The 27,066-nt window shown below is 39.7% G+C and overlaps 1 protein-coding gene across 3 annotated transcripts in view; it reads left to right on the top strand.

The window, feature by feature from the left end:
• The window catches only part of LOC143020018 (uncharacterized), a 168,728-nt gene that overhangs the window by 128,431 nt on the left and 13,231 nt on the right, over positions 1–27,066 (top strand). For all 3 annotated transcript variants that reach the window (XM_076176126.1, XM_076176125.1, XM_076176124.1), the window contains 2 exons: positions 24,553–24,610; positions 25,471–25,566. In XM_076176126.1, coding sequence (XP_076032241.1) covers positions 24,553–24,610; positions 25,471–25,566 — 154 coding nt within the window. The remainder of the gene's footprint in view (positions 1–24,552; positions 24,611–25,470; positions 25,567–27,066) is intronic.

Below are 27,066 nucleotides of genomic sequence, written 5' to 3'. Positions count from 1 at the left end.
GTATGTAAGATGGGGAAGGGTCTTTTTGTGTGTGTGTAATACACACACACAGATCGGTGGGGGGCTATGTCGAGTGGTACCGAAATGTAGAAAAGTGATTTAAGTGTAACAAGAACAGAAAAACGAAGGAAAATGAATGATAAACCAACTTATGCAGAGACAACCAAAAGAAGATTGGATATGAGTAAGTACAAAATGCCTTTGGGAGTAGTTAGGAAGGAAATATGTAACAGATTTTTTTTTTTTTTTTTTTTTTTTTCAAGGGGAGGTAGCCAAAAAGGGAAAGGCATAAAAACACTCCCACCCATTTCATCCCTAAATACACTCCACACCCCTCCCACCCTCCCTCTCATCTGAGCACCTTGTGGATGACGGGTCATCCCTGCACCTTGCCCACCGCCCTGGGTCAGAAGAAGTGTCGCAAGACACAGCACATCCACAACAAGGCCGCTTCATTTAATCGGCGACCCCCCCTCTCCGTCCCCCCTTGCATATAAGGAGAGGACGGGGAGAAATCCCTTTGGGCTGCGTCAAAATTTACTCACACATACTACCTCACCCCCCTGCCCATTCCTCCTCATGCAATCACAACATCATCCATATACAACTATTCTCCACTCACCTCTGTCTTCCGTCCTCTCCCTTCCTTCCTCAACAGACATTCCCCTCTTCCCCAAAGCCCCCTTCACCCCATCCATCCACCTCATCCTAGGACGTACCCTCATGTTCACTCCCTCCACATCTGCCTTCCATACCTCTTTTACTAGTCTTTCTTCACTCATTCTTTCCATGTGTCCAAACCATCCTAATATTCTTTCATCAACCCTACCTCCCAGCTCCTTTTTCACCCCTGTTCTCCTCCTCACCTCCTCATTTCTCACTCTATCCAGCCTAGTAACCCCCACCATACTTCTCAGACACCTCATCTCAAACACATTCAAACTCCTTCTCTCTTCTTCTCTTATGTTCCACGTTTCTGCCCCATACAGTGCTGTTGGCACAATCACTCCTTCATACAGTCTCCTCTTCACATCCATTCCTAAATGTCTCTTCCTCATTACACTCTTTAATCCACCAAGGCATTTACTCGTTTCTCTCAATCTACATTCTACCTCCACCTTCACTCCACCTTTTCCTGCTACACTTGCACCCAAGTATCTAAAACTATCCACTTCCTCCAGTCGCTCTCCCTTAATGCTCACTTCCAGTCTACTGCCACTTTCACCCCTTGTACATCTCATCACCTTACTTTTACCCACATTTATCTTTAGCTTTCTTCTATCACATACTCTCCCAAACTCTGCCACCAACTTCCTCAATCCCTCCTCCGACCCTGCCACAAGCGCAGTGTCGTCCGCAAACAACAGCTGGCTCACCTCCCACTTTTCTCCATTTTCTTTAACCATCTCCAATCCCTGACCCACTACCCTAGCATTCACCTCTCGCACCACCCCATCCATGTATAAGTTGAACAGCCAGGGCGACATAACGCATCCTTGACGAAGTCCCACCTTTACTTCAAACCACTCACTCTCTCCATTTCTAATCCTGACACAAGCTCTACTACTCTCATAAAAACTCTTGACAGGTCCCAAAAGCTTTCCTCCTATCCCATAAATCTGCATAACCTCCCACAGTGCCTTTCTGTCTACCCTATCATAAGCCTTTTCCAGATCCATAAAAGCCAAAAAAACATCCTTACCTTTTCGTATAGCTTTCTCACATATCTGTAACATAGATAGCCCCAGATATGAAGACGAATCATTCCATGGATTCAGAGTAGAAAGAGGTTTTGACCTCAAAAATATTCATAAGCCAAGAAATATTTAAAATGAAAAGGGATATTGTTGAATAGAAAAGAGAACATAATCAATTATATAATGAGATGAGTGAATTAAGGAAGGAAAATGCAGTATTAGTTAGGGAATTTGAAGAAATGAAAAAGGAACTGGCTAAAGTAAAAAATGATAATGAAAAGATGAAAAATGAAGACACAATTAAAAGTGAAACTTTGTTGAGGGAAGTTAATTAAAAATATTAATAGAGGCAGGTAAAGTTGGTGAAAATATAAGATAAATCAAACATGATGGAAATTAAAAACCAAATGAATGAAGACAAAGAAAACAAAAAAATACTATTTAAAGAAATAGTCAAAGAACAAGTGAACAAAAGTACAAAGGACACAGTAATAGAAGTACATACATACATATACCAAGGCTTTTTCCCCCTTTCAAGGGAGGTAGCCAAAAAGGGAAAGGGCATAAAAACACTCCCACCCATTTCATCCCTAAATACACTCCACACCCCTCCCACCCTCCCTCTCATCTGAGCACCTCCTGGATGACGGGTCATCCCTGCACCTTGCCCACCGCCCTGGGTCAGAAGCAGTGTCGCAAGACACAGCACATCCACAACAAGGCCACTTCATTTAATCGGCGACCCCCCCTCTCCGTCCCCCCTTGCATATAAGGAGAGGACGGGGAGAAATCCCTTTGGGCTGCGTCAAAATTTACTCACACATGCTCTACTACTCTCATAAAAACTCTTGACAGCTCCCAAAAGCTTTCCTCCTATCCCATAAATCTGCATAACCTCCCACAGTGCCTTTCTGTCTACCCTATCATAAGCCTTTTCCAGATGCATAAAAGCCCAAAAAACATCCTTCCCCTTTCCTATAGCTTTCTCACATATCTGTCTTACCACAAAGATCTGATCTACACAACCTCTACCTGTCCTAAATCCACACTGTTCCTCACCAATTACTCCTGTTCCTCTCCTAATCCTCTCAATCAAGATCCTCCCATAAGCCTTCCCTACTACACTTAACAGGCTAATCTCTCTGAAACTACTACATTCACACTTGTCCCCTTTTCCCTTGTAAAGAGGAACTATACAGGCACTTCTCCAGTCCTCCGGTACTCTACCCTCCCTCCAACAAACATTAAATAACCTCACCAACCAGTCCACCATCACTGAACCTCCCCTTTTCAGACATTCTGCATGGCATCCATCCAGACCAGGTGCCTTACCTGCTTTCATCATCTTAACAACTGCCCTCACCTCATCCTTCCTTATTTCTCCTCCATTCTCCTCACTCATCACTCTCATTTTCTTAGCATTTCCCACTGCAGCTATCTTTCCTTCCCTATCCTCCTTCACATTTAGCAACTCCCTAAAATATTCTGCCCATCTTCCCCTTACCTCTTTTCTTTTCTTTGTACGTCTCATATGACCCCCGTCCTCTTTTGTAACCAATCTGTGAATGCTCACTTCTTCTCTTCTACAACCTTCTTTGTTTCCTCATCCCACCATTCACTACCCTTTCTTCTATTTCCCCCTGTCCTTCTTGTTCCACACACCATCCTTGCACACTTTAAAACTCCCTCCTTGAACCATCCCCATTCCTCCTCCTCACCCATCTCTGCTCCATCCTTTACTCCCTCCCACTCCTTCAGCTTCTTTTCGTACTCCTTCTCCTTTTCCCTTTCATTCAAGGAGTTCACTCTAAGAACCTCCCTACCTTTTGTCCCTTTCCTCTTTCTCCATCTATCCTCCACTCTCAGCTTACCTTCCACCAAAAAATGATCCCCCACCCTCTCCCCTTAGCACATGTACATCCTTAACTCTTCCTATCATAATCCTATTTACCACTACATAATCCATTAGCGCTCTATCTACCACCCTTCCCTCCACCACCCTCTCCCATGTGTACTTATGCTTGACTTTCTTCTGAAACACTGTATTTGCTATCATCAACTCTCTTTCTAGACACATTTCCACCATCAACTCTCCACTACGATTCTTTCCTGGAACTCCACACTTCCCAACCACTCCATCGATTGGACCATTTCCCACCCTAGCATTAAGGTCTCCCAGTACTATTACATTGACCTTTCTTCCTAAACCCTCTATGCACTCATTTAAATCTATCCAAAAGGCCTCCCTTTCTTCCACGCTCTTCTCACTGCCAGGCCCATATGCACTTACAAAAACCCACATCTCCTTTCCCAGTTTCACCTTCATCCACATTATCCTTGAGGAAACCTCCTTCCACTCCACTACCTGTTTACCTATCTCCTCACTTACTAGAATAGCCACCCCTTCCCTCCCTCGCCCTCTCTTCACTCCTGATAACCTCCCACTTACACTCCCAAACTTACACTCACCCTTCCCTTTCAACTTAGTTTCACTCAAAGCCAACTCATCCATTTTTCTTCTCACAAACATACTACCTATCTCTTCCCTTTTACTCTCATCTGTACCACATCCACGCACATTAAAAGACCCAAACCTTAGGGTGCTGGTCCGAGGCCCTCCAGCACCCCTTATGCCTTCTCTTTTGTTTTTAGGATATATGCCCCGTGGGGCTGCAAGGAGAAGGATGCCTAGTCCCAATCCCCGTCCCTTTCTTCTCGCCTCTTACGATCCAAGTGGGATACTTGGTGGCAGTATTCTTTTCCCCCACCACAGGGAATTCCCCCATCACAGAAAGAGAATACTCAGAGAAATGGTACAGGACAGCAACAAGGGGTTGGGGGACAGCATAACGGAGGGACAGTCGTAGTATAAAAGTGTCATCATTTCTCTATGAACAGAGTTTTCCTCTATCATAGACAAAATGATGTGTGGCTCTGGTCCGTAGGGGCGCCCCATATAGACCCTAAAGTATCGACTGCATGCTACTTTGCCACAATAACAAGCAGCCAATACCCCAGACGGGTAATAGAAGTAATAAAAGAAAAAAGATATTGGGTAAGAGACACAATAGATAAAAAAGAATGTAATCTATGGTATCAAAGAAGAGCATGGTCTAATAAGGTTCCAAAGGGAAAAAGAGGAGAAGAATATAGTGACAGATATACTAAAAGAAATACAAGAGGAGGGCCAAGGACACGATAAGGCAATGGAAGATATCTGTAGAATGGGCAAATATTCTGAAGAGAAGATTAGACCACTTAAAGTAAAACTTAATTCACAGAGAATAGCAGAAGAAACATAGGAAAACTAGCAAAAAGTAAAAACTACAAAAATCTAGGGATAAAAAAGGAACTGGGTGATGAGGAAAAAGAAAAGAAAAAAACACTTAAGGAGGAAGCTAAGGGAATGAACAGAAAAAGAAAGGAAGGAGTTTTTTTGGAGAGTGATAGACTTGTGACTAAGGAAATGGTACATAATAGAAAAGGAAATGCAGGAGAAAGAATAAAAGAAAAAAAAATAAAGATATTATATACCAACATAGATTGATATCAGGAATAGATGAATTGAATGACTATGTAGAACAAGAAAAAACAGATATATTGGGATTGTGGAGACAAAATTGAAAGGATCATTACCACCAAATAGTGTAGGACAAGGAGTATAATAATTGTTGGTACAGAAATAGAAACAAAGCAGGGTGGAGGAGTCATGTTATTAACCAAGAAAGGCCTAAATGTGACAAAAATTACAGAAGGAGAGAACAATGTGGAATTGATTATGATAAGAGTTGAGGGTAGAGATATGAAAAATAGAAAATAGGCAGTTATTTATGTCCCACCCAAAACTCACGCTTGGAATGAAAGTGAACACTAAAATGCTGGAAGACACAAGAAATACATTAAATGAAATACTAAAGAAAGAAGGAAATTTTGTAATTATGGGTGATTTTAACTTGAAAGAAATATGTTGGGAAGAGATGACTGTGAAAGGTGAAGAACATCACTGGGGAAACATATTACTTGAAATGACAATTGATTACACATTGATGCAATGGGTCAAGGAAAACACCAGATATAGAAATAACAATGAACCCTCAAGATTGGATTTGATATTCACATCAGAACCCGAAATTGTCAGTAAAATCGAATACAAGACACCAATTGGAAAAAGTTATCACATATGGAACTATAATTAAATGAAGAAACAAATATAGAAATTAACAAAAAACACAGAAAAGGAAGACTAATGTACAACAAAACAGAATTTGAGAAACTTAGAAACCTTTTAAGAAGCAAATTGGAAGAATTTTGATAATGAAGAAACAAAGGTGGAAGAGAAATGGACAATTTGGAAGGAAATTTATAATGAGGGTGTGAATAAGTATGTACATACATATACCAAAGGCTTTTTCGCCCTTACATGGGGGATAGCCAAAAAGAAAAAGGCATAGAAACCACTCCCACCCATTTCATTTCCCATATATTTCACTCCCCTCCACCCTCCTCCCTCCTATCTTGGCACCTCCTGGATGATGGGTCATCCCTGCATCCTGTCCACTGCCCTGGGTCAGAAGCAGTGCTGCAAGGAACAGCACATCCACAGCAAGGCCGCTTGATAAATTCGGCAACCCCCCCTCTCCATCCCCTCATGCAGAAAAGAAATCCCTTTGGGCTGCATCAATTTTTTTTTTTTTTTTTTTTATATACTTCCTCACCCCCCCCATCCCCCACCCACTCCCCCTCAAGCATCATAGTCTCATCTATAGACAACCCTTCTCTATTCACCCCTATCTTCTGTCCTCTCCCGTCCTTCCTCTACAGACATTCCTCTCTTTTGTAAAGCCCCTTTCACCCCATCCATCCATCTCATGAGATGGAATAAGTATGTACCTAGACAAAAACATGAAAGGGTACATACAGTGCTCGACAAAAGTTCGCGGCGCCTCAGCGAATCTAAACAAAAATGCACAAAAATGTAATTAATCATTATATTTATTGGATTTTTACTTACCTAATACTTGGTTGGGAGTCCTTTGCGCTTTAACACAGCCTCAAGACGACGTGGAAGTGAAGCAGCTAGGTTGTGGAGGGTTGTAGGCTCCAAATTATCCCAGATTTCCTGAATGGCTGCCTCGAGCTTGGGTATAGAGCTGACGTCTTTGCCTTGTAACCTCTTCTTTATAATGTGCCACAAATTTTCAATTGGGTTCAAATCAGGGCTATTACCTGGCCAGTCCTTTATAAAGTTCACTTCACAGTCGTTGAGCCAAGTAGTGATGGATTTAGCAGTGTGGCAGGGGGCACCGTCCTGCTGAAAAACTGTGGCACCTGTTTTTTCAAATTATTCAGGTAAATTTTCACACAGAAGCTCCAAGTACACGTTTTGGTTCACTTTTAAGTTCTTGGGTAACACTACTAATGACCCCAAGCCCTTGCCGCTGAAACAGCCCCACACCATTAAAGTATCAGGGAATTTGACAGTACCCTTGATGTACCGAGGGTCAAGCGGGTCACTTCCATGTCGCCGGTACACCTTTGCACCACGGTTACAGGTGACACTGAAGGTGGCCACGTCAGACCACAAAACGTCAAGCCAGTCGTCCTCAGTCCAGTGAGAGTATTTCTTGGCAAATTCAATCCTTCTGGCTTTCTGCTTCTTGGTGACAAGTGGCTTAGCAACAGGCTGGTGACTCACGTACCCAAGCTCATGCACCCTTCGTGACACTGTCCTCACAGACACCTCACCAAACACCCCAGGGTTCTGTTCCTTCACTACCCTTGCTGTCTTACGAGGAGATGCCTCTAGAGTTCGTTTTATGATGGTATCTGCCCTTGTAGAAGTCTTTCTAGGGCGTCCTGAGCGTGGTTTGTGAGCAGGCAAAATGTCATCTGGCAAATCTCTTGCACGTGCACACCACTTCCTCACTGTAGACTTTGCACAGCTTAACTGTTCACTTATTTCCTTCGTTTTCTTGCCTGATTCACGTAGAGCAATGATCTGGGCTATTAACTGCTTGCTTCTATAAGCTGCATCGGCCATGGTAAGGTCACAGGCAATGGTAAGGTCACAGGATTGGAGCTACCAAAAGAAAATGTACCGCAGACACTCTCTCACAAAGACTTGTACAAGGGCAGATACCATCATAAAACGAACTCTAGAGGCATCTCCTCGTAAGACAGCAAGGGTAGTGAAGGAACAGAACCAAAACGTGTACTTGGAGCTTCTGTGTGAAAATTTACCTGAATCATTTGAAAAAACAGGTGCCACAGTTTTTCAGCAGGACGGTGCCCCCTGCCACACTGCTAAATCCATCACTACTTGGCTCAACGACTGTGAAGTGAACTTTATAAAGGACTGGCCAGGTAATAGCCCTGATTTGAACCCAATTGAAAATTTGTGGCACATTATAAAGAAGAGGTTACAAGGCAAAGACGTCAGCTCTATACCCAAGCTCGAGGCAGCCATTCAGGAAATCTGGGATAATTTGGAGCCTACAACCCTCCACAACCTAGCTGCTTCACTTCCACGTCGTCTTGAGGCTGTGTTAAAGCGCAAAGGACTCCCAACCAAGTATTAGGTGAGTAAAAATCCAATAAATATAATGATTAATTACATTTTTGTGCATTTTTGTTTAGATTTGCTGAGGCGCCGCGAACTTTTGTCGAGCACTGTATAAAATCCTGGTATAATAGAAAGTGCAGCGAGGCAAAATACAGATGGAAGAAGGGGAAAAGGAAAAGAAGGAAGAAGAAAAGATGGAAGAAGGGGAAAAAATGAGAAATGGAAAATATATACCAAACTAAGAAATGAATATGTAAAATTACATAGAGAAGAAAAAAGAAATTGTGAAAAGGACATAATAGATAAATGTAAAGATCAACCCAAACTATTTTATAGATATGTAAATGGCAAGCTAAAAAATAAACAGGAAATACACAAATTACATCAAGGTAATAGAGAATACACAGAAGAAATGGAAATGGCAGATATTATGAACAAACATTTCAAATCTGTATTCACCAAAGAGGAAAAAAATCTACAAAACTGTGATAAAAAAAATTGAAGTAAGATTTCCTTCACTGAAGAAAATAAACATTACTCAGAATGAAATAAGGAATCAAATACTAAAGCTCGATGTTAACAAGTCACATGGACCAGATGGAGTTGCAAACTGGATACTGAAGGAATGAATAGATGAACTAACAGGAAAAATATACAAAATAATAGAGTGCTTTCTCAAAGAATGAAAACTACCAAGAGACTGGAAAAATGCCAATATAGTGCCAATATATAAAGGGTGTAATAAGGAAGACCCAACAAATTATAGACTGGTGTCCCTAACAAGTACTATAGTCAAAATTTGTGAGAGAATCATCAAAGATAGATGGACAAAATATCTGGAGGAGAATAATATACTGAACCCGAGGTAATTTGGATTCAGACAAGGAAGATTATGTACCACTAATTTAATTTGTTTCTATTCAAGATTGATAGATATTTTGCAAGAAAGGGATGGCTGGGCAGACTGTGCATTCCTAGACCTACAAAAGGCATTTGATAAGGTACCACACAGAACATTACTATATAAACTGGAAACAATAGGAGGCATACATTGAAAACTACTGAATTGGATGGAGGACTTCCTACATGGAAGAAAAATGAGAGTGGTGCTCAGAGACAAATATTCTAAATGGGAAGAAATGAGTAGTGGCGTCCCACAGGGGTCAGTACTAGCTCCGATAATGTTTGCTATATATTTAAATGACATGGACGAAGGCATTGAAAGTTACATGAAATGCTTTGCAGACGATGCAAAATTATTAAAGAGAATAAATTCCGAAATAGACTGTGACTCATTGCATAGTGATCTGAACAAAGTCTCAGAGTGGAGCAAGAGATGGGAGGTAGAATTCAACATCAAGAAGTGCAGTATAATTGAATTCAGAAAAAGCAAGAAGATAATAACAGGACAGTATAAAATTGATGGAAAAGAAGTAAAGAAAGTAAATTCTGAAAGGGACCTAGGAGTAATCATCACCAAAGACATGTTGCCAGATAAACATATCAATAAAATAGTCGGAGAAACATACAATTTGTTGAGATCAATAAAGGTGGCCTTTAAAAATCTGGATAAGGAAATGATCAAGAAAATATTACAAACACTGATAAGGCCAAAACTGGAATATGCAGCGCTGATATGGTCACCCAGTACAAAAAAGAATATAAGAAAATTAGAAAGAATACAAAGAGCAACGACAAAGTTGGTCCCAACATTTGCAAACCTGACATGAAAAAAGACTGGCCAAACTGGAATTGCCAACCCTGGAACAAAGAAGAGAGCGAGGGGACCTAATAACCATCTACAGAATTATGAAAGGAAAAGAATGCCTTGATATAGAGTGGGACAGAGGGGCAAAGGAAAAACAAGAGGATATGCAATGAAACTCAAAAAAGGATAACTACAGGAGGGACCTGAAAAAGAACAGCTTTCCACACACAGTGATAGATAAATGGAACAAATTGAATAAAGAAATAATGTGTGCAAACACGATACAAGAACTTGAGAACAAACTTGATCTTGTGAGATACAAAAACGGGTCACCATGAGCATAGCTCCCCTTCCCATATAATACAACTAGGTAAATGCACACACAATGAGAGTGTGTGCGAAAACCATCACGAATTTAAGAACAATTTAGATACTGCGAGATACAGAGAAAAGACACCGCAAGTATAGCTCCCCTTCCTATATGATGCAACTAGGTAATTACACATGCACACACACACACACACCCAAGGGCCTCTTCCTCCTTAAAAGGGAGGTAACCACCCAAGACTTGCACCCGCCCCCATCCATTCTATTCCCATCCATCACCCACATCTTTCCTTTCCCCCTTAACCACTTCACTACGGGACTTAAATCTCGCGGGCAGCAGCCAATGCCAGCCGTACAACGTGACGTAATAATACTCGCATCATAAAATATAGTCACAGCTTATATCGATCATTCTCTCTTTCACCCGTGAATTTTGAAAAACACAGAGAATGGGATTAAGAGCAGATTAGGGAGAATGTAAAAATACAGGGGCGACTACAATAAATATAATCAAGACGCCGATATGGCAGCGTCGCGAATCCACTTGCTCCTCATGACGCCTACGTGTGTGGCACCGTATGGAAGGGGTTAACTCCTTGTGGATGAAGGGTCATCCCTGTCTCCTGGCCACTGCCTGGGTCAGAAGCAAAATATATATATATATATATATATATAGAGGGAAGGTTGAGTGTGTGCTTGGGAGTGTAGTTGGGAGGTTCCCAGGAGTGAAGAGAGGGCGAGGGAGAGAAGGGGTGGCTATACTAGTAAGTGAATAGATAGGTAAATGTGAAGTGGAGTGAAAGGAGGTTTCTTCAAGGATAATGTGGATGAAGGTGAAACTGGGAAAGGAGATGTGGGTTTTTGTAAGTGCATATGGGCCTGGTAGTGAGAGGAGTGTGGAAGATAGGAGGCTTTTTGGGTATATTTAAATGAGTGCATATAGGGATTAGAGAGGAAAGTCAATGTAGTAGTATTGGGAAACCTTAATGCTAGGGTAGGAAATGAACCAATTGACGGAGTGGTTGGGAAATGTGGAGTTCCAGGAAAGAATTGTAGTGGAGAGTTGATGGTGATGTGTCTTGAGAGTTGATGATAGTAAATACAGTGTTTTGGAAGAAAGTCAAGCATAAGTACACATGGGAGAAGGTGGTGGATGGAAGGGTGGTAGATAGTGTTAATGGAATATGTAGTGGTAGATAGGAGTATAATAGGAAGAGTTAAGGATGTACATGTGCTAAGGGGAGAGAGTGGGAGAATATCAGATCATTTTTTGGTGGAAGGTAAGTTGAGGGTGGAGGATAGATGGAGAAAGAGGAAAAGGACAAAAGGTAGGGAGGTGCTTAGAGTGAACTCTTTAAAGGAAAAGGAGAAGGAGTACAAGGAGAAGTTGAGAGAGGAGTGGAAGGGAGTGAAGGATAGAGTACAGCTAAGAGTGGAGGAGGAATGAGGATGGTTTTAGGAGAGAGTCACAAAGTGTGCAAAGATGGTGTGTGTAACGAGAAGGATGGGAGGAAATAGAAGGAAGGGTAGTGAATGGTGGGATGAAGAAACAAGGTTGTAGAAGAGAAGAAGCAATCTTTCACAAATTGGTTACAAAATAGGATGAGGGAGTTATATGAGAGGTACAAAGAAAAGAGAAGTAAAGCACAAGGTAAAGGAGGCAAAGAGAACAGATGTGAAATGGGGTAAGAGTATGACAGAAAATTTTGAAAGTAATAAAAAGATGTTTTGGAAAGAAATTAAGAGAGGAAGAGGAGGCAAATCAAGTAGAGAAGAAAAGGTAAAAGGTGCAGATGGAGAGATGATAATGGATGAGAAGGCAATAAAAGGAAGGTGGGCAGAGTATTTTGGGGAGTTGCTAAATGTGAAGGAGGATAGGGAGGGAAAGATAGTGGTAATGGGAAGTGCTAAGGAAATGATTGTGATGAGTTAGGAAAATGGAGGAGAAATAAAGAAGGATGAAGTGAAGGCAGTTGTTAAGATGAAGAGAGCAGGTAAGGCACCTGGTCTGGATGGATGCCATGCAGAATGTCTAAAAAAAAAAAAAGGAGATACAGTGATGGTGGGCTGGCTGGTGAGGTTATTTAATGTTTGCTGGAGAGAGGGTAGAGTGCCAGAGGACTGGAGGAGTGCCTGTATACTTTCACTTTACAAGGGGAAAGGGGACAAGTGTGAGTGTATTAGTTTCAGAGGGATCAGTTTGTTAAGAGTAGTTGGGAAGGCTTATGAGAGAATCTTGATTGAGAGGATTAGGAGAGGAACAGAGGGAGTAATTGGTGAGGAACAGTGTGGATTTAGGATGGATAGAGGTTTTGTAGATCAGATTTTTTTGGTAAGACAGATATGTGATAAAGCTATAGGAAAAGGTAAGGATGTTTTTTGGGCTTTTATAGATCTGGAAAAGGCTTATGACAGGGTAGACAGGAAGGCACTGTGGGAGGTATTGCAGATATACGGGATAGGAAGAAAGCTTCTAGGAGCTGTCAAGAGTTTTTACGAGAGTAGTAGAGCATGTGTCAGGATTAAAAATGGAGAGAGTGAGTGGTTTGAGGTAAAGGTGGGACTTCATCTGGGATGTGTTATGTCACCCTGGCTGTTCAACTTATACAGGGATGGGGTGGTGTGAGAGGTAAATGCAAGGGTTATGGGTCAGGGATTGGAGATGTTTAAAGAAAATGGAGAAAAGTGGGAGGTGAGCCAGCTGTTGTTTGCGGATGACACCGCGCTTGTAGCAGGATCAGAGGAGGTATTGAGGAAGTTGGTGACAGAGTTTGGGAGAGTGTGTGAAAGAAGAAAGCTGAAGATAAATGTGGGTAAAAGTAAGGTGATGAGATGTACAAGGGGTGAAAGTGGCAGCAGACTGGAAGTGAGCATTAAGGGAGAGCGATTGGAAGAAGTGGATAGTTTTAGATACTTGGGTGCGAAATGTATAATTATATTAGGAATGGAAGAGAAATTTAACCAAAATAGAACCACAAGAATTAAAGAGGAAAAAGAAAAAGTAAACAGTTTACTAGAATTAGTTCAGGAAGATGAACCTGAAATCATGAAACAAATTAAAGAGATGTTTAGACTCGGAAAATATAGTACAGATAAGACCAGACCAATTAAGATTAAATTCAGGTCACAAACAACAGCAGAGAATATATTAGCAAAAACAGGGAAGCTAGCAACAAGTGAACAATATAAAAAGGTATGGATAAAAAGAGAAATGAATAAAGAGGAAAGAGAGGAAGAAAAAATGAAAAGGCAAGAAGCTAAAGAAAAAAACGAGAACAGAACGGAGTCAGAAATGACAGTAAAGGGTGGAGAAGACTCATGGGGAAATGTTCTACTTGAGATGATTATTGACCACACAATGACACAGTGGATTCAAGAGAACACTAGGTATGGAAATGAAGAAGAACCATTGAGACTAGACCTAATAATCACATCAGAACCTGAAATAGTGGAAAAGATAGAATACCAGGCACTAATAAGTAAAAGTGACCACATATTGATAGAACTAGAACTAAATGAGGAAAAATACACGAAAAAAATGAACAATATAGAAAAGGAAGATTGATGTATAAAAAAACAAATTTTGATAAAATAAGAGAATTCTTTCAAAATGAAAACTGGAAAAGAATATACAAAAAAGATACAACAGTAGAAGAGAAATGGAATATTTTGACAAAAATTTATTAAAAAAAAAAAAAAAAGGAGTGGAAAAGTATGTCCCAAGACAAAAACAAGAAAAAGAATATGTAAAGTGCTGGTACGACAAAAGTTGTAAGGAGTTGAAAGACAAAAGAGATAAAACTTGGACCAAATTGAAGAAAAACAAAAGACCTGAAAAATGGAAAATATATACTAGTTATAGAAATTAATATGTACAAGTGTGCAGAGACAAAAAAAGAAATTATGAACAAGATGTCATAGAAAAATGTAAAGATCAACCAAAACTATTTTACAGATTTGTAAACAACAAACTGAAAAACAAACAAGAATTAGAGAAATTACAACAAGGAGGAGTTAAATACACAGAGGAAATAGAACTGGCAGAAATTATGAACAGGCCTTTTAAATCTGTGTTTACAAGGGAGAACATACAACCTGGAGAGATCGAATGGGAAGAGAAAGTTCCCCCATGAAAGAAATAGAAGTAACAAAGAACGAAATAATGAAACACTTGAGTAATCTTGATGTCAGAAAATCGCATGGACCAGATGAAATAGCAAACTGGATTTTGAAAGAATGCAAGAATGAACTGGCAGACAAAATACAAAGCATAATAAACAGTTCCTTGAAAGAAGGAAAAGTTCCAAAAGATTGGAAAAGAGCAAATATAGTACCTATATACAAAGGAGGAAATAAAGAGGACCCTACAAACTATAGACCAGTCTCTCACAAGTACAATAGCAAAAATATGTGAAAGAATTATCAAAAGTAGATGGGTAAAGTATTTAGAAAAAACAATGTACTAAATCCAAGGCAGTTTGGATTCAGACAAGGATGATCATGCGTCACCAATTTAATATGTTTCTATTCAAGGCTAATAGATATAATACAAGAAAGAGATGGATGGGCTGATTGTGCATTTCTAGACCTAAAAAAAGCTTTTGACAAAGTACAACATAAGAAGTTACTTAAGAAATTAGAAACTGAAGTAGGAATACAGGGCAAACTGCTAAAATGGATGGAAGACTTTTTGCAAGAAAGAAAAATGAGAGTAGTGATAGAGACAAACACTCTAACTGGGATGAAGTAATAAGCGGTGTTCCCCAAAGAACAGTTCTGGCCCCAATAATGTTTGCTATATATATTATTGATATGGATAAAGAAATTGAAAGTTACATGAGCTCCTTTGCAGATGACGCAAAAAAAAAAAAAAAAAAAAAAAGTAAACACGGAAGAAGATTGTGTGTCACTACAGATTGATCTCAATAAAGTATGGGAACGGAGTAGGAAGTGGGAGATGGAGTTCAATACCAAAAAATGTAGTATAATGGAATTTGGAAAAAGCAAAAAAAAAAAAGAATAGAAGGATCATATAAATTGGGAGAAGAAGGAATAAAAATAAAGTAGAAAATGAGAAGGACCTGTGAGTCATTATTATGAATAATGTCACCTGAGAAACATATAAACAAGATTTTTGGAGAAACTTATAATTTAATAAGAACAATCAAAGTTGCATTTACATACCTGGATGAAGAAATGGTGAAGAAAATATTAATCACCCTGATAAGACCAAGATTGGAATATGCAGCAACGATGTGGTCACCAAATACAAAAAAATGTATAACAAAACTTGAAAGAATACAAAGAGCAATTACAAAATTGGCACCAACACTCTCAAAACTATCATATGAAGAGAGACTAGCAAAACTTGAGCTACAGACACTAGAGCAGAGAAGAGAGAGAAGAGATTTGATAACTATTTACAGAATCATGAAAGGCATAGAAATTATTGATAGAGAGGATCTAATAAAATGGGATGAAAGAAATACAAGAGGACACGGAAAGAAAATCAAGAAAGACAGCTATAGAAGAGATCTGAAAAAGAATAGCTTTCCTCACAGAGTAATAGACATTTGGAACAAGTTAGATGAGAAAGTGGTGTGTGCAAAAACAATACATGAATTTAAAAATGGTTTAGATAAAATGAGATATAAAGATGGGACACCACGAGCATAGCTCCCCTTTCCCGTAAAATACAACTAGGTAAATACACACACACACACGCACCACAAACCTAATCTGCTTTTACTCGAGATTAATTGAGATAATACAAGAAAGAGGTGGCTGGGCAGATTGTATCTTTTTGGATTTGCAGAAGGCATTCAACAAAGTACCACATAAAAAATTAATAAGAAAAATTGAAATAATAGGAGGAATACAAGGTAAACTGCTGGAATGGATGAAAAATGAGTGGTACTTAGAGACAAAAATTCGAACTGGGAAGATGTGAAAAGTGGCGTTCCACAAGGCTCTGTACTGGCTCCGTTAATGTTTGCCATATATATAAATGATATGGATGAGGGAGTAAACTGTTATATGAACTTCTTTGCTGACGATGCCAAATTACTCAAGAGAGTAAGAACAGAAGAAGATTGCATATCGCTACAAGAAGATCTAAACAAAATATGGGAATGGAGTCGGAAAAGTGAGATGAATTTCATCATTAAATAAATGTAGCATAATGGAATTTGGAAAAAGTAAAAATAGAGTATTGGGACAGTACAAAATTGGAAACGAAGAAGTCAAAGAAGTCAATTCAGAAAGGGACCTGAGAGTAATCATCTCAAGTGACTTGACACCTGATTAACATGTCAATAAATGATTTTGAGAGACTTATAAGTTATTGAGGTCAATGAAAATGGCCTTCGACTACATAGATGAAGAGATGGTTAAAAAAATAGTTGTTACACTGATAAGACCTAAACTAGAATATGCTGAAACACAATGGGCACCTAGCACAAAAAAGATCATAAGAAAGTTAGATAGAAAACAAAGAGCAGCAATAAAGATGGCGCCTACACTGACAAACCTGACATTCAAACAAAGATTGGAAAAATTACATCTGTCATCACTGGAACAGAGAAAAGAAAGAAGCGATTTGTTGATCTATTTCAGAATTATGAAAGGGATGGAAATTCTTGACAGAGACGACTTATTAAAGTGGGACAGAAGAGAAACAAGAGGACACAAAAAGAATCTAAAGAAAGACAGCTACAGAAGAGACCTGAAAAAGAATAGCTTCCCACATAGAGTGATTGATGTGTGGAACAAACTGAACGGAGAAACAGTGAAAGCCAAAACTATACACGATTTTAAGAATAAACTGGATGTCGAGAGATACGAAAACGGGTCGCTACAAGCATAGCTCTTGTCCTGTAAAATACAACCAGGTAAATATACACAAAAGAAATATGTTTGGAGGAAATGACAGTGAAGGGTGGAGAGGCACTCTGGGGCAACGTCCTACTCAACATGACAATTGAATACACAATGACTCAGTGGATAAAGGAAAATACCAGATACAGAGGTAGTCAAGAACCATCAAGACTGGATTTAATACTTACGACAGAGCCTGAAATTGTCAATGAAATTGATTACAAAACTCCGATAGGAAAGAGTGACCATGTACTAATAGAATTTGAGTTGAAAGAGCAAATGGATCAAAGCAGAAATTATAAACATAGAATAGGAAAAGTAATGTACAACAAAACAAGTTTTGAGAAACTCAAAAAATTCTTTCGCAATGCAAACTGGGAAAAATTCCAAAATGAAGAAACAGGGATGGAAGGGAAATGGAATGTACTAAAAGAAATTTATAATGAGGGAGTGAATAAATATGTACCACAACAAAAAATGGAAAGAACATACATAAAAAGCTGGTACAACAAAAGGTGTAGTGAGGCTAAGGATAAAGAGACAAAGCTAGGAAAAAATGGAAAAGAGACAAGAAAACAAGCAAATGGCTAATGTACATCAAACTAAGAAATGAGTATGTAAAAATACACAGAGATGAAAAGAGAAACTATGAAAAAAAAATAATAGAAAAATGCAAGGAAGAACCCAAACTATTTTACAGGTATGTAAATGGCAAACGGAAGAAACAAGAAAATAGAAAAGCTGTGGCAAGGTAGATATGAATATACAGAAGAACTGGAAATGGCTGAAATTATGAACAACCAGTTCAAGTCAGTATTCACAATAGAAAACTCACCTGTGAGGAAATAGAGAGATCCCCCCCTCAATGAAAGAAATAATTGTAACACAGAAGGAAATCAGCGACCAAATAAAAAATCTTGACGTCAGAAAATCACATGGTCCAGACAGAATTGTATATTGGATACTGAAAGAATGCATGGAAGAATTAACAGATAAAATATACAATATAATTAAATTCTCACTTAAAGAAGGAAAAGTGCCACAGGACTGGAAGAATGCAAACATTGTACCGATTTATAAGGGAGGAAACAAGAAAGACCCATCAAATTACAGACCGGTTTCCCTGACAAGCACAGTAGCAAAAATTTGTGAAAAGGTCATCAAAAATAGATGGGTTAAAGATTTGGAAGAAAAACTATACTGAATCCAAATCAATTTGGATTCAGACAAGGTTAAACATTTGGAAGAAAAACTATACTGAATCCAAATAAATTTGGATTCAGACAAGGAAGATCATGTACAACAAACTTGATCTGCTTCTACTCAAGATTAATAGACATAATACAAGAGATGGTTGGGCAGACTGTGCCTTTCTGGACCTACAAAAGGCATTTGATAAGGTACACATACATACATATACCAAGGCTTTTTCTCCCTTACAAGAGAGGTTGCCAAAAAGGAAAAGGCATAAAATCATATATATATATATATATATATATATATATATATATATACATACATACATATAAAGTTCTGATCATCTTGTTTGTTATTTTGCTTGAAACCGTCTACCAGCCAATCAGAAGAAGAGATATGACGTCACAACTGAAGACCAGCCAATCAGAAGAAGAGATGACATCACGACTGAGGACCACCCAATCAGAAGAAGAGACATGACGTCACGACATCATATAATGCGTAGTGTTCCAAGCATCGATGACATGACGGCACAATCTTCTGCATTTCACTTCTTATAACAGTGTATCATTTAAAATTTTATTTGACCCAACATTATATATGTCTATCTATATACAGTCGAACCTCGGAAGCCCGGACTAATTGGGGGGGAAGGGCGGTCCGGTCATCCCAAAAGTCCGGTCATCTAAAATGTCGCCCTAACACCTGTAGATTTTTGTAGCGGTATGCGTATAGGTAATGTATGATATGGCATAGAAACACATAAGAATAATACTCTAACACTGTAATAATAACAATACTGTAATAATAGTACTAATAATTCTGTAATAATAGTACTAATAATAACTGTAATACAGGTATGTAAATGTACTGTACATACAGTGTACTGTACTGTATTTTTTATTACGTTAGGTACTAACTACTGGGCTCAATCTTTTGCTTTTTTTAAATGATAGGATATGGTACAGTACATTTAGTGTATTAATAAAAGGTAAAAGTTTTCATTTAACTTACCCTACGATGTATTTACACTATGTACAGGATACTGGACTCTGAGATTAATCTGACTCAGAGTACGATGTTTCCATCAGGATACCAGGTCCAGGTTGAGGGTCTGGGATGTGGCTGTGACCTGGTATAGGGTTCTCTAGGGTACTGGTAGCAGGCCTAGGACGAGGGGCAAATAAGGAGCTAATCTTGGACTGCTTGCCTCCCTTGTGCTGTTGCTTTATTATAAACTCCCTTAACAACCGAAGCTGTGTGTAGTGGCTGGTGGCTTCTTGTTCATTGGTGTACTCTGTATATCTGATAATTTTGTCCACACAGGTTCGGAGTTCAGACGGTTTGTACTTAGGGGCAGGCTCATCCTCCTCTTCTTCCTCCTCTTCGTTATCGTCGTCCCTCTGAAGGTCATTGGCAATTGATTCGGGCGTCATTACCTCATGACCCTGTAACCCATCACCCTCATCCAACCATGCCTGACATCTTGTTCACCTGCCTCTCGAAACATTCGGTGGAAGTCCACAGCCTCAAAACCATCGAACCCCTCGAAATCTGTTCCCTGGCTATCCTTGTCCTCAAGTAAGGGCTTCCAGCAGTTAACAAGTGTTGACATCTTCATATCACTCCAAGTACCTGCGAGGTTGTAGATGGCAGACCGTATACTGTAGGCCTTGATGTTTTCTAGGGTCCTGGCACCGCTGGTGTCTTCTATTTCATCCTCCTCGTCTTCATTGACAACTAACACCTCGCGCATATATTTGCGGCTGTAGCGCCTCTTTAGAGCACCAGTTATGCCCTGATCCATGGGTTGGATCAACGATGTGGTGTTTGGTGGGAGGTACAAGGGCTTACGCCCGTCAGCACTCGTAAGCTGCTCTACGCCAGGGTGTGCCGGCGCGTTGTCAAGGATGAGGATAGCCTTGACATCCTCAGGTTTGATGCCCAAAACTTCTATTTGAAATTTTCGTACTGCGGGCACAAAATGTTTTGTGAACCAGCTGGCGAATATGTAAGATGTGAACCAGGCATTTTTTGAATTGTAGTAGATGGCAGGTAGGTCACGCTCAAGGTCAATGTCCTTAAGGGCTTGGGGCTTTTATGATTTGCCAACAATAGCTAGCTTCAGTCTGTGAGTACCGGTGGCATTGGTTCCACATAGGGCTGACAATCTCTCCTTAGACAGCTTCTTCCCCTTAGCCTTTCCCTCATGCTTTGTCACCTGAGTATTTCTGGGCATCGACCGCCAATAAAACCTTGTTTCATCGGCGTTATACACCTGAGACTGCGACAGCCTTTCCTCCTCGATCAGCTTCATCAGTTTTAACTTAAACGGCTCCATACTCTCACTGTTGGCACTTCCACTCTCCCCATGTGTTGTTACATTAAAAAGACCATGTCGGTTTCTAAAGCGCCACAACCACCCATCACTTCCTTTGAAATCCGTTATGCCTAGATTTTCGGCAATTTCTTGTGCTGCGGCTATGATCTCCACTTCCCTAACTTTTTTGCGACAGATACCACTTCATAACTCCCTCATCTAATAGGTTTATCTTTCCAGTTTTCATATATTTTCTTGCAGCTACCTTCCCACTTTTGCTGGCTGAACCGTCAATGCTGAATTTAGTGGCATAAGATTGTAATTTTTCTTTGGCCTTTTTGATGTCCGACACGGTCTGCTTCTTACACCCATATTCCTCACACACTTGCGCCACAGTAGTTCCCTTTTCAAGTTTTTAATATTTGTAGCTTCTGCTGGAGGTTCAGCATCACCTTAGTAGTTTTGCGAGGCTTTAGTGGCTTGGGAGGCATGGTTATGGATGCACAATAGACGCACAATAGCACTATAACACTGTAAATATCGGAAGGTATCCACGCGGGACAGTGGTGGCGGCCAGGGTTGCCGCGTTTTCTACACTGCCGTGTAGAATGGGAGTGTTGCCATACCGGGGCATACATTTTTCTCGGGCGTGTGCAGACATTTATAGCAAGATATACTTGTCAAACTTTAACAAAATGTTGGTTCTAGTATTTTTATTCTTGAATGTATATAAGGCCCCCATGCCCTAACATATTCAGTAAGATATAAAAACTATTCTTTTTTATATTATTATCGCTAAAAGAAAGCTGAAACTTTAGCGTAGAATTTTTTTCTACACCGTAAAAACGTATCTTTTGGGGTATAATATTTTATAAGTAACATAATTACCAATAAAAGTCATATTTTGATGTACCATTTATTATTTGATAACTAGTTCTATGATTTTTAAACAAAAGTTTGAGTTTTTGAATGTTTTTAATAGGCCGCTATGTAGAAAAAATATCCTCATGTCCTTGTGCAGTTGCCACATGCCGTTATTTTACTACGTTTTGGTACAAAATTATACGAAACGGCAGCCCTGGTGCTAAAAGAAAGCTGAAACTTTAGCGTATAATTTTTTTCTACACCGTAAAAATGTATCTTTTCGGGTATAATATTTTATAAGTAACACAATTACCGGTGGAATGGACAGGTGGATGGGAGGTGAGGTAGTATGTGTGAGCAAAATTTGACGCAGCCTGAAGGGATTTCTCCCCGTCCTCTCATTTTATGCAATGGGGGGGACGGAGAGGGGGGTCGCCGATTTAATGAAGTGGCCTTGCTATGGATGTGCTGTGTCTTGCGACACTGCTTCTGACCCAGGGCAGTGGACAAGGTGCAGGGATGACCCGTCATTTAGGAGGTGCTAAGATGGGAGGGAGGGTGGAGGGGTGTGGAGTGTGTTCAGGGAGGGGATGGGTGGGAGTGATTTTGTGCCTTTTTCTTTTTGGCTACCCCCCTTGTAAGGGGGAGGAAGCCTTGGTATATGTATGTAACACAATTACCAATAAAAGTCATATTTTGATGTACCATTTATTATTTGATAACTAGTTCTATGATTTTTAAACAAAAGTTTGATTTTTTTAATGTTTTTAACAGCCCGCTGATATGTAGAAAAAATTTTCTCATGTCCTTGTGCAGTTGCCACATGCTGCTATTTTACTACATTTTGGTACAAAATTCTACGAAACGGCAGCCCTGGTGGCGGCCTGACTTGGCCGGGCTTGAGTACACGTGTACGGCCGTCGCTGCCACCTACCGGACAAATAGGGAACTTTGCTTGAAAAGTCTGTCCTTTGTTCATCTCGACCGATCATATGAGGGTCCGGTCATTCTGGGTCCAGGCTTTCGAGGTTTGACTGTACTTATAAAATTCTGATCGTCTTGTATGTTATCTTGCTTGAAACCATCTACTGAAGAAGAGATATGACGTCACGACTGAGGACCAGTCAATGAGAAGAAAAGATATGACGTAATAACTTAGGACCAGCCAATCAGAAGAAGAGACATGATGTCACGACATGTGGTCTGTGGGTCCCAAGGAACCCCAGCGCTGAACGCGAGACGATACAACTGCTAATTTTCCAATTTGCCAATTTTTTAATTTCCAATTTTCAAGTTACATATTTTCTGACCATTAATATTTAAAATGTTCATATTCAGTATTTAAAAGTATAGCCAACTCCTGAATTAGCATCTATGAGGCATAATGAGTTTATTGAAATATTACGAACCATATAAATCATATGCGTAGTGTTCCAAGCAATGACAACATGACATCACAATCTTCTGCATTTCACTTCTTGTAACTAATCAAGTCACTGCCTTTGTCTATTGAATAGAGCATTGTCTTAATAAAGATTTATTGACCATTTTATTAACAACGCATCATTTAAAATTTTATTTGACCCAACGGGTCATGGGTGGTCTAGTGTGTGTGTGTATGTGTATATATATATATATATATATATATATATATCGCTCATTCATTTAAACACTGACATAACTCAAAAAATGCTACTTTTCAGGAGAAGCAAAATAAACTTTTAATTATGGAACTTTTAAACAAGGTATTTAGCAATGAATTTTTATTTCATGATTAAATGTAGTACATGACATCTCATATTAAAAAATATATTTATTATAAACATGCTTTGTGCCTATTTGAAAAATAAATTTGGAATTATGACGTTATTGCCTTGAGCAACATCTAGCGGCCAGTTTTGCTACTAGAGTTATGGTGTTCTTACCACAAATAAATATAGAAAATGGCAAATTCAGTGGTATAAATAACTCAAAATCTTCAATTTTTGAATTGTCATTGTTGAAATGAATGAGCGATATATAGGGGGGGGGGGATTACCTATTAAATGAAGTAGCCTTGCTGTGGATATACTGTTTCTTGCTACATTGCTTCTGACCCAGGGCAGTGGGCAAGATGCAGGGATGACCCATCATCCAGGAGGAGCCAAGAAAAGAGGGAGGGAGGGGTGGTGAATGGTAGTGGAGTAAGTGGGGATGAAATGGGTGGAAGTGGATTTATGCCTTTGACTTTGGCTACCTCCCTTGTAAAGGGGAAAAACCCGTTGGTATACGTCTGTATGTATATATTTGCATTGTAAATATTGTGGAGTTGTAAATTATAATTTTCATTATATTGTATTGAGCTATGATTGATAAATTTTGGAGAGTTGACAAGATACATACATATACCAAAGGCTTTTTCCCCCTACACTGGGGAAAAAAGCATAGATACCACTCCCTCCCTTTCCATTTCCTATATATTCCACTCCCCTCCACCCTCCTCCCTCCCTCTTATCTTGGCACCTCCTGGATGACAGTTCATTCCTGCATCCTGTCCACTGCCCTGGGTCAGAAGCAGTGTCGCAAGAGACAGCACATCCACAGCAAAGCCGCTTCATAAATTCGGCGACCCCCCTCTCCGTCCCCTCATGCAGAAAAGGAGAAGATGGGGAGAAATCCCTTTGGGCTGCGTCAAATTTTTCTCATACATACTTCCTCACCCCCCATTCCCCACCCACTCCCCCTCATGCATCACAGCATCATGTATACACAACTCTCCATTCACCCCTATCTTCTGTCCTCTCCTGTCCTCTCCTGTCCTTCCTCCACAGACATTCCTCTCTTTTGTAATGCCCCATTCACCCCATCCATCCATCTCATCCTAGGATGCCCCCTCATATTCACTCCTTCCACCTCTGCTTTCCACACTTCTTTTACTAATCTTTCTTCACAAGATAAATAGAATAATGAGGGTAGTATGATGTGAAAATTTTAATGATTGTGTTTTTTGTCCCCATTACAGATTACTCCTCTAAAACAGTCCAGAAGATCAGCAGTTAGTCCACATACAAGTGCTAAAGGTTAGTTTACCTAGACTTGGTTACAAATTTTAAACCAAATTAGTCGATCTGTTTCCCTAGTTCTGTGAATCAGGAAATGTTTGGTCCTTAAACCAGCTATGGGCACCAGTTAGCCTATAGTTTCTTCAGTAAGTATATTCTATGATATTTGGAGTGAGTGTAAAACAAGATGAGATATGTCCTGTTTTCAGTCATTCAATCCTTCAATCATTGCCCCAGGTTTGTCTTGCAGGAGACCCACCATTCCCAGGGAATTGACAACAGCCACCAAACTCACCCATAGGTCACTCAAGGTGGAAATGTTGCAATGTTGTCTGGGAATAGCTCATGTGGGCAGTGTAAGATGAGACATTCAGTGTCCTCTGTGATGGATGCATCTAGGTCAGTTTGATTCTGTGGCCAGGTCTATTTGTTTTGGTATGATCTTCTGGGTTTAGTGTTGGGAGATTATTTGTGAAGGGTTTGAATATCACTCTTTGTAGGACTCCAGTATACAGTCTTTTGGTCATATGTGTGGTCATGGTTTTGGGTTATTCTACACTATTCCATTGAGTAGCATGGATGGAGATGATAAGTGGTAATGGACGTGGAACTGCCTAGTGTATGCCTTATGGTCTCTTGCAGTCTCTTTCATTCTTATGTTCCTATAAAGGAGTACAAAATTATCATCACCCCTCTATGAGTAAAGGTTTTGACTCATAATATAGACAAATGATGTATAGTTCTGGTCTGTAGGGGGCACCCCAAAACAGTCTCTAAAGTACTGGTTACATGTTACTATGCAGTCAGTACCCCAGTATGGGGATTAGTAAATGAAGCTGCCTACAAAATGTTCATTGACTGAACTCTCTTTTCATCAGATACAGACAGTGAAGAAGATCTGAGAAAAGAGGCTGAAGCTGCTGCATCTCGTAAGATTCGAACCAGGAGGCAGAGTTACCATCTCTCAAGCCAAGGTCGGTATACTTTGATCAACTGCCATCTCCCTTTCTTATCCCTCTCCATCTCACCTTTTGATTTCTCATTCCATTCATCTTTCATCTTCCTAATCCCCATCATAATTCCTAAATACATCATGAAAAGTGTCACCCCTGTCTCCTCTCAGAGCGTTTCTCTTTGTTCTTGAAGTTAGTTCTTAAGGCCCCTTGCCTGGTTATCTTGAGGGGTGAATAAAATAGGTGTAGCTTTTAGATGCTTCTTGGTCTCAATCAGTACACCCAGAGAGTCCCACCCGGAACTCTCTACATTACGTCAAGCCACCTTCGTTCTGACATCACTCTTTCATTCATCCAATAGTCTTTTACTTCTCAAACAAGTGCCGCACCTTAAGGGCATGACTTTTCCTTTCTGTGCCAATAATTTTTCTCCACCTTTTTCTCCAATTAGAGAGGCTGTTATACTCTTCTAAACGATACCACCACGTAAGCATTATGTCGTAACAAAAATGGCTTGTCCGCTTACAATTTTTTCTATATCAGCATTATTACAATCAGTCACCTCTATTTAATAATATTTCAAAACACCAGGCGACACTCTCATTCAACCTACAACTCAGCACTTTTAAATATATACAAGACGCGGGCAGCGAGTGGATGACCAAGCCCTTCCTGTCGGCCATTGTATCATAACATCCTAATAAAATGACTATAAAGTTTCCTTCCTGTCCTTCTACCCCTCGATCTACTCCGATCTACCTTAAATGTCTACCTCTACTGGCCTCTTGCAAAAGATACAGGAACTTGTAAAAGAAACCAAGGCCAGCAATGAAATGACTGTAGAAAAAATGTGGAGAGTTCTCAATCAGATTATGAGTGAATTATTTTTAAAAATGTCAGGAAACACTAAGAGAAAAGTATAAGTAGATTTTACTTATTAATGTAGTCAGTTTACTATTAGCGAAGTTGGACATAAATGATTACCTAATGGTAAATGAGCCTGACATTTTGCTTAGTAGAGACCAAGCCTCCCCAAAAATGTTGCTTAATCAGTGGTGAATAAAAGATGAATTATGTGAAGAAAAGATAGAGAAGATAAAATGGGTTGGGGGGGGGGGTGACTGCTGTTGTGAGAAATGACATGATGGTGGAAAACAGTAAATCTGGGCGAAGGGAAAGCTGAAGCAATCCAACTGAATATTGGAACTAAAGGGTTGAATGAAAGAGACCTCATGGCAGCTTAACCCCCAACACTATATATATATATATATATATATATATGATTTCTGGGAGACTTTAACTGCAGTGAGGTCAACTAGGAGTGGAAAACAAGTTGCATTATATATTCCTGGGGCAATACCTTGTTATATATATCAATTGGAGAACACAATGACCCAATAGCTAAAGGATATGGCTCAGATAAGTGATAATTAGAGAAGCAGGTGCTATAACCCAAGTTGGAACCATTCATGAATTTAAAACTGGATACGATAATTGGAGTTTGAGGGACAGGACTCCATA

The sequence above is a fragment of the Oratosquilla oratoria genome, chromosome 38 (assembly GCF_046742065.1).
Source record: "Oratosquilla oratoria isolate Oo_2021 chromosome 38, ASM4674206v1, whole genome shotgun sequence".
Lineage (NCBI taxonomy): Eukaryota > Metazoa > Arthropoda > Malacostraca > Stomatopoda > Squillidae > Oratosquilla > Oratosquilla oratoria.
Note: the sequence above shows the minus strand (reverse complement) of the source record. Positions and strands in the feature narration are given on the sequence as shown.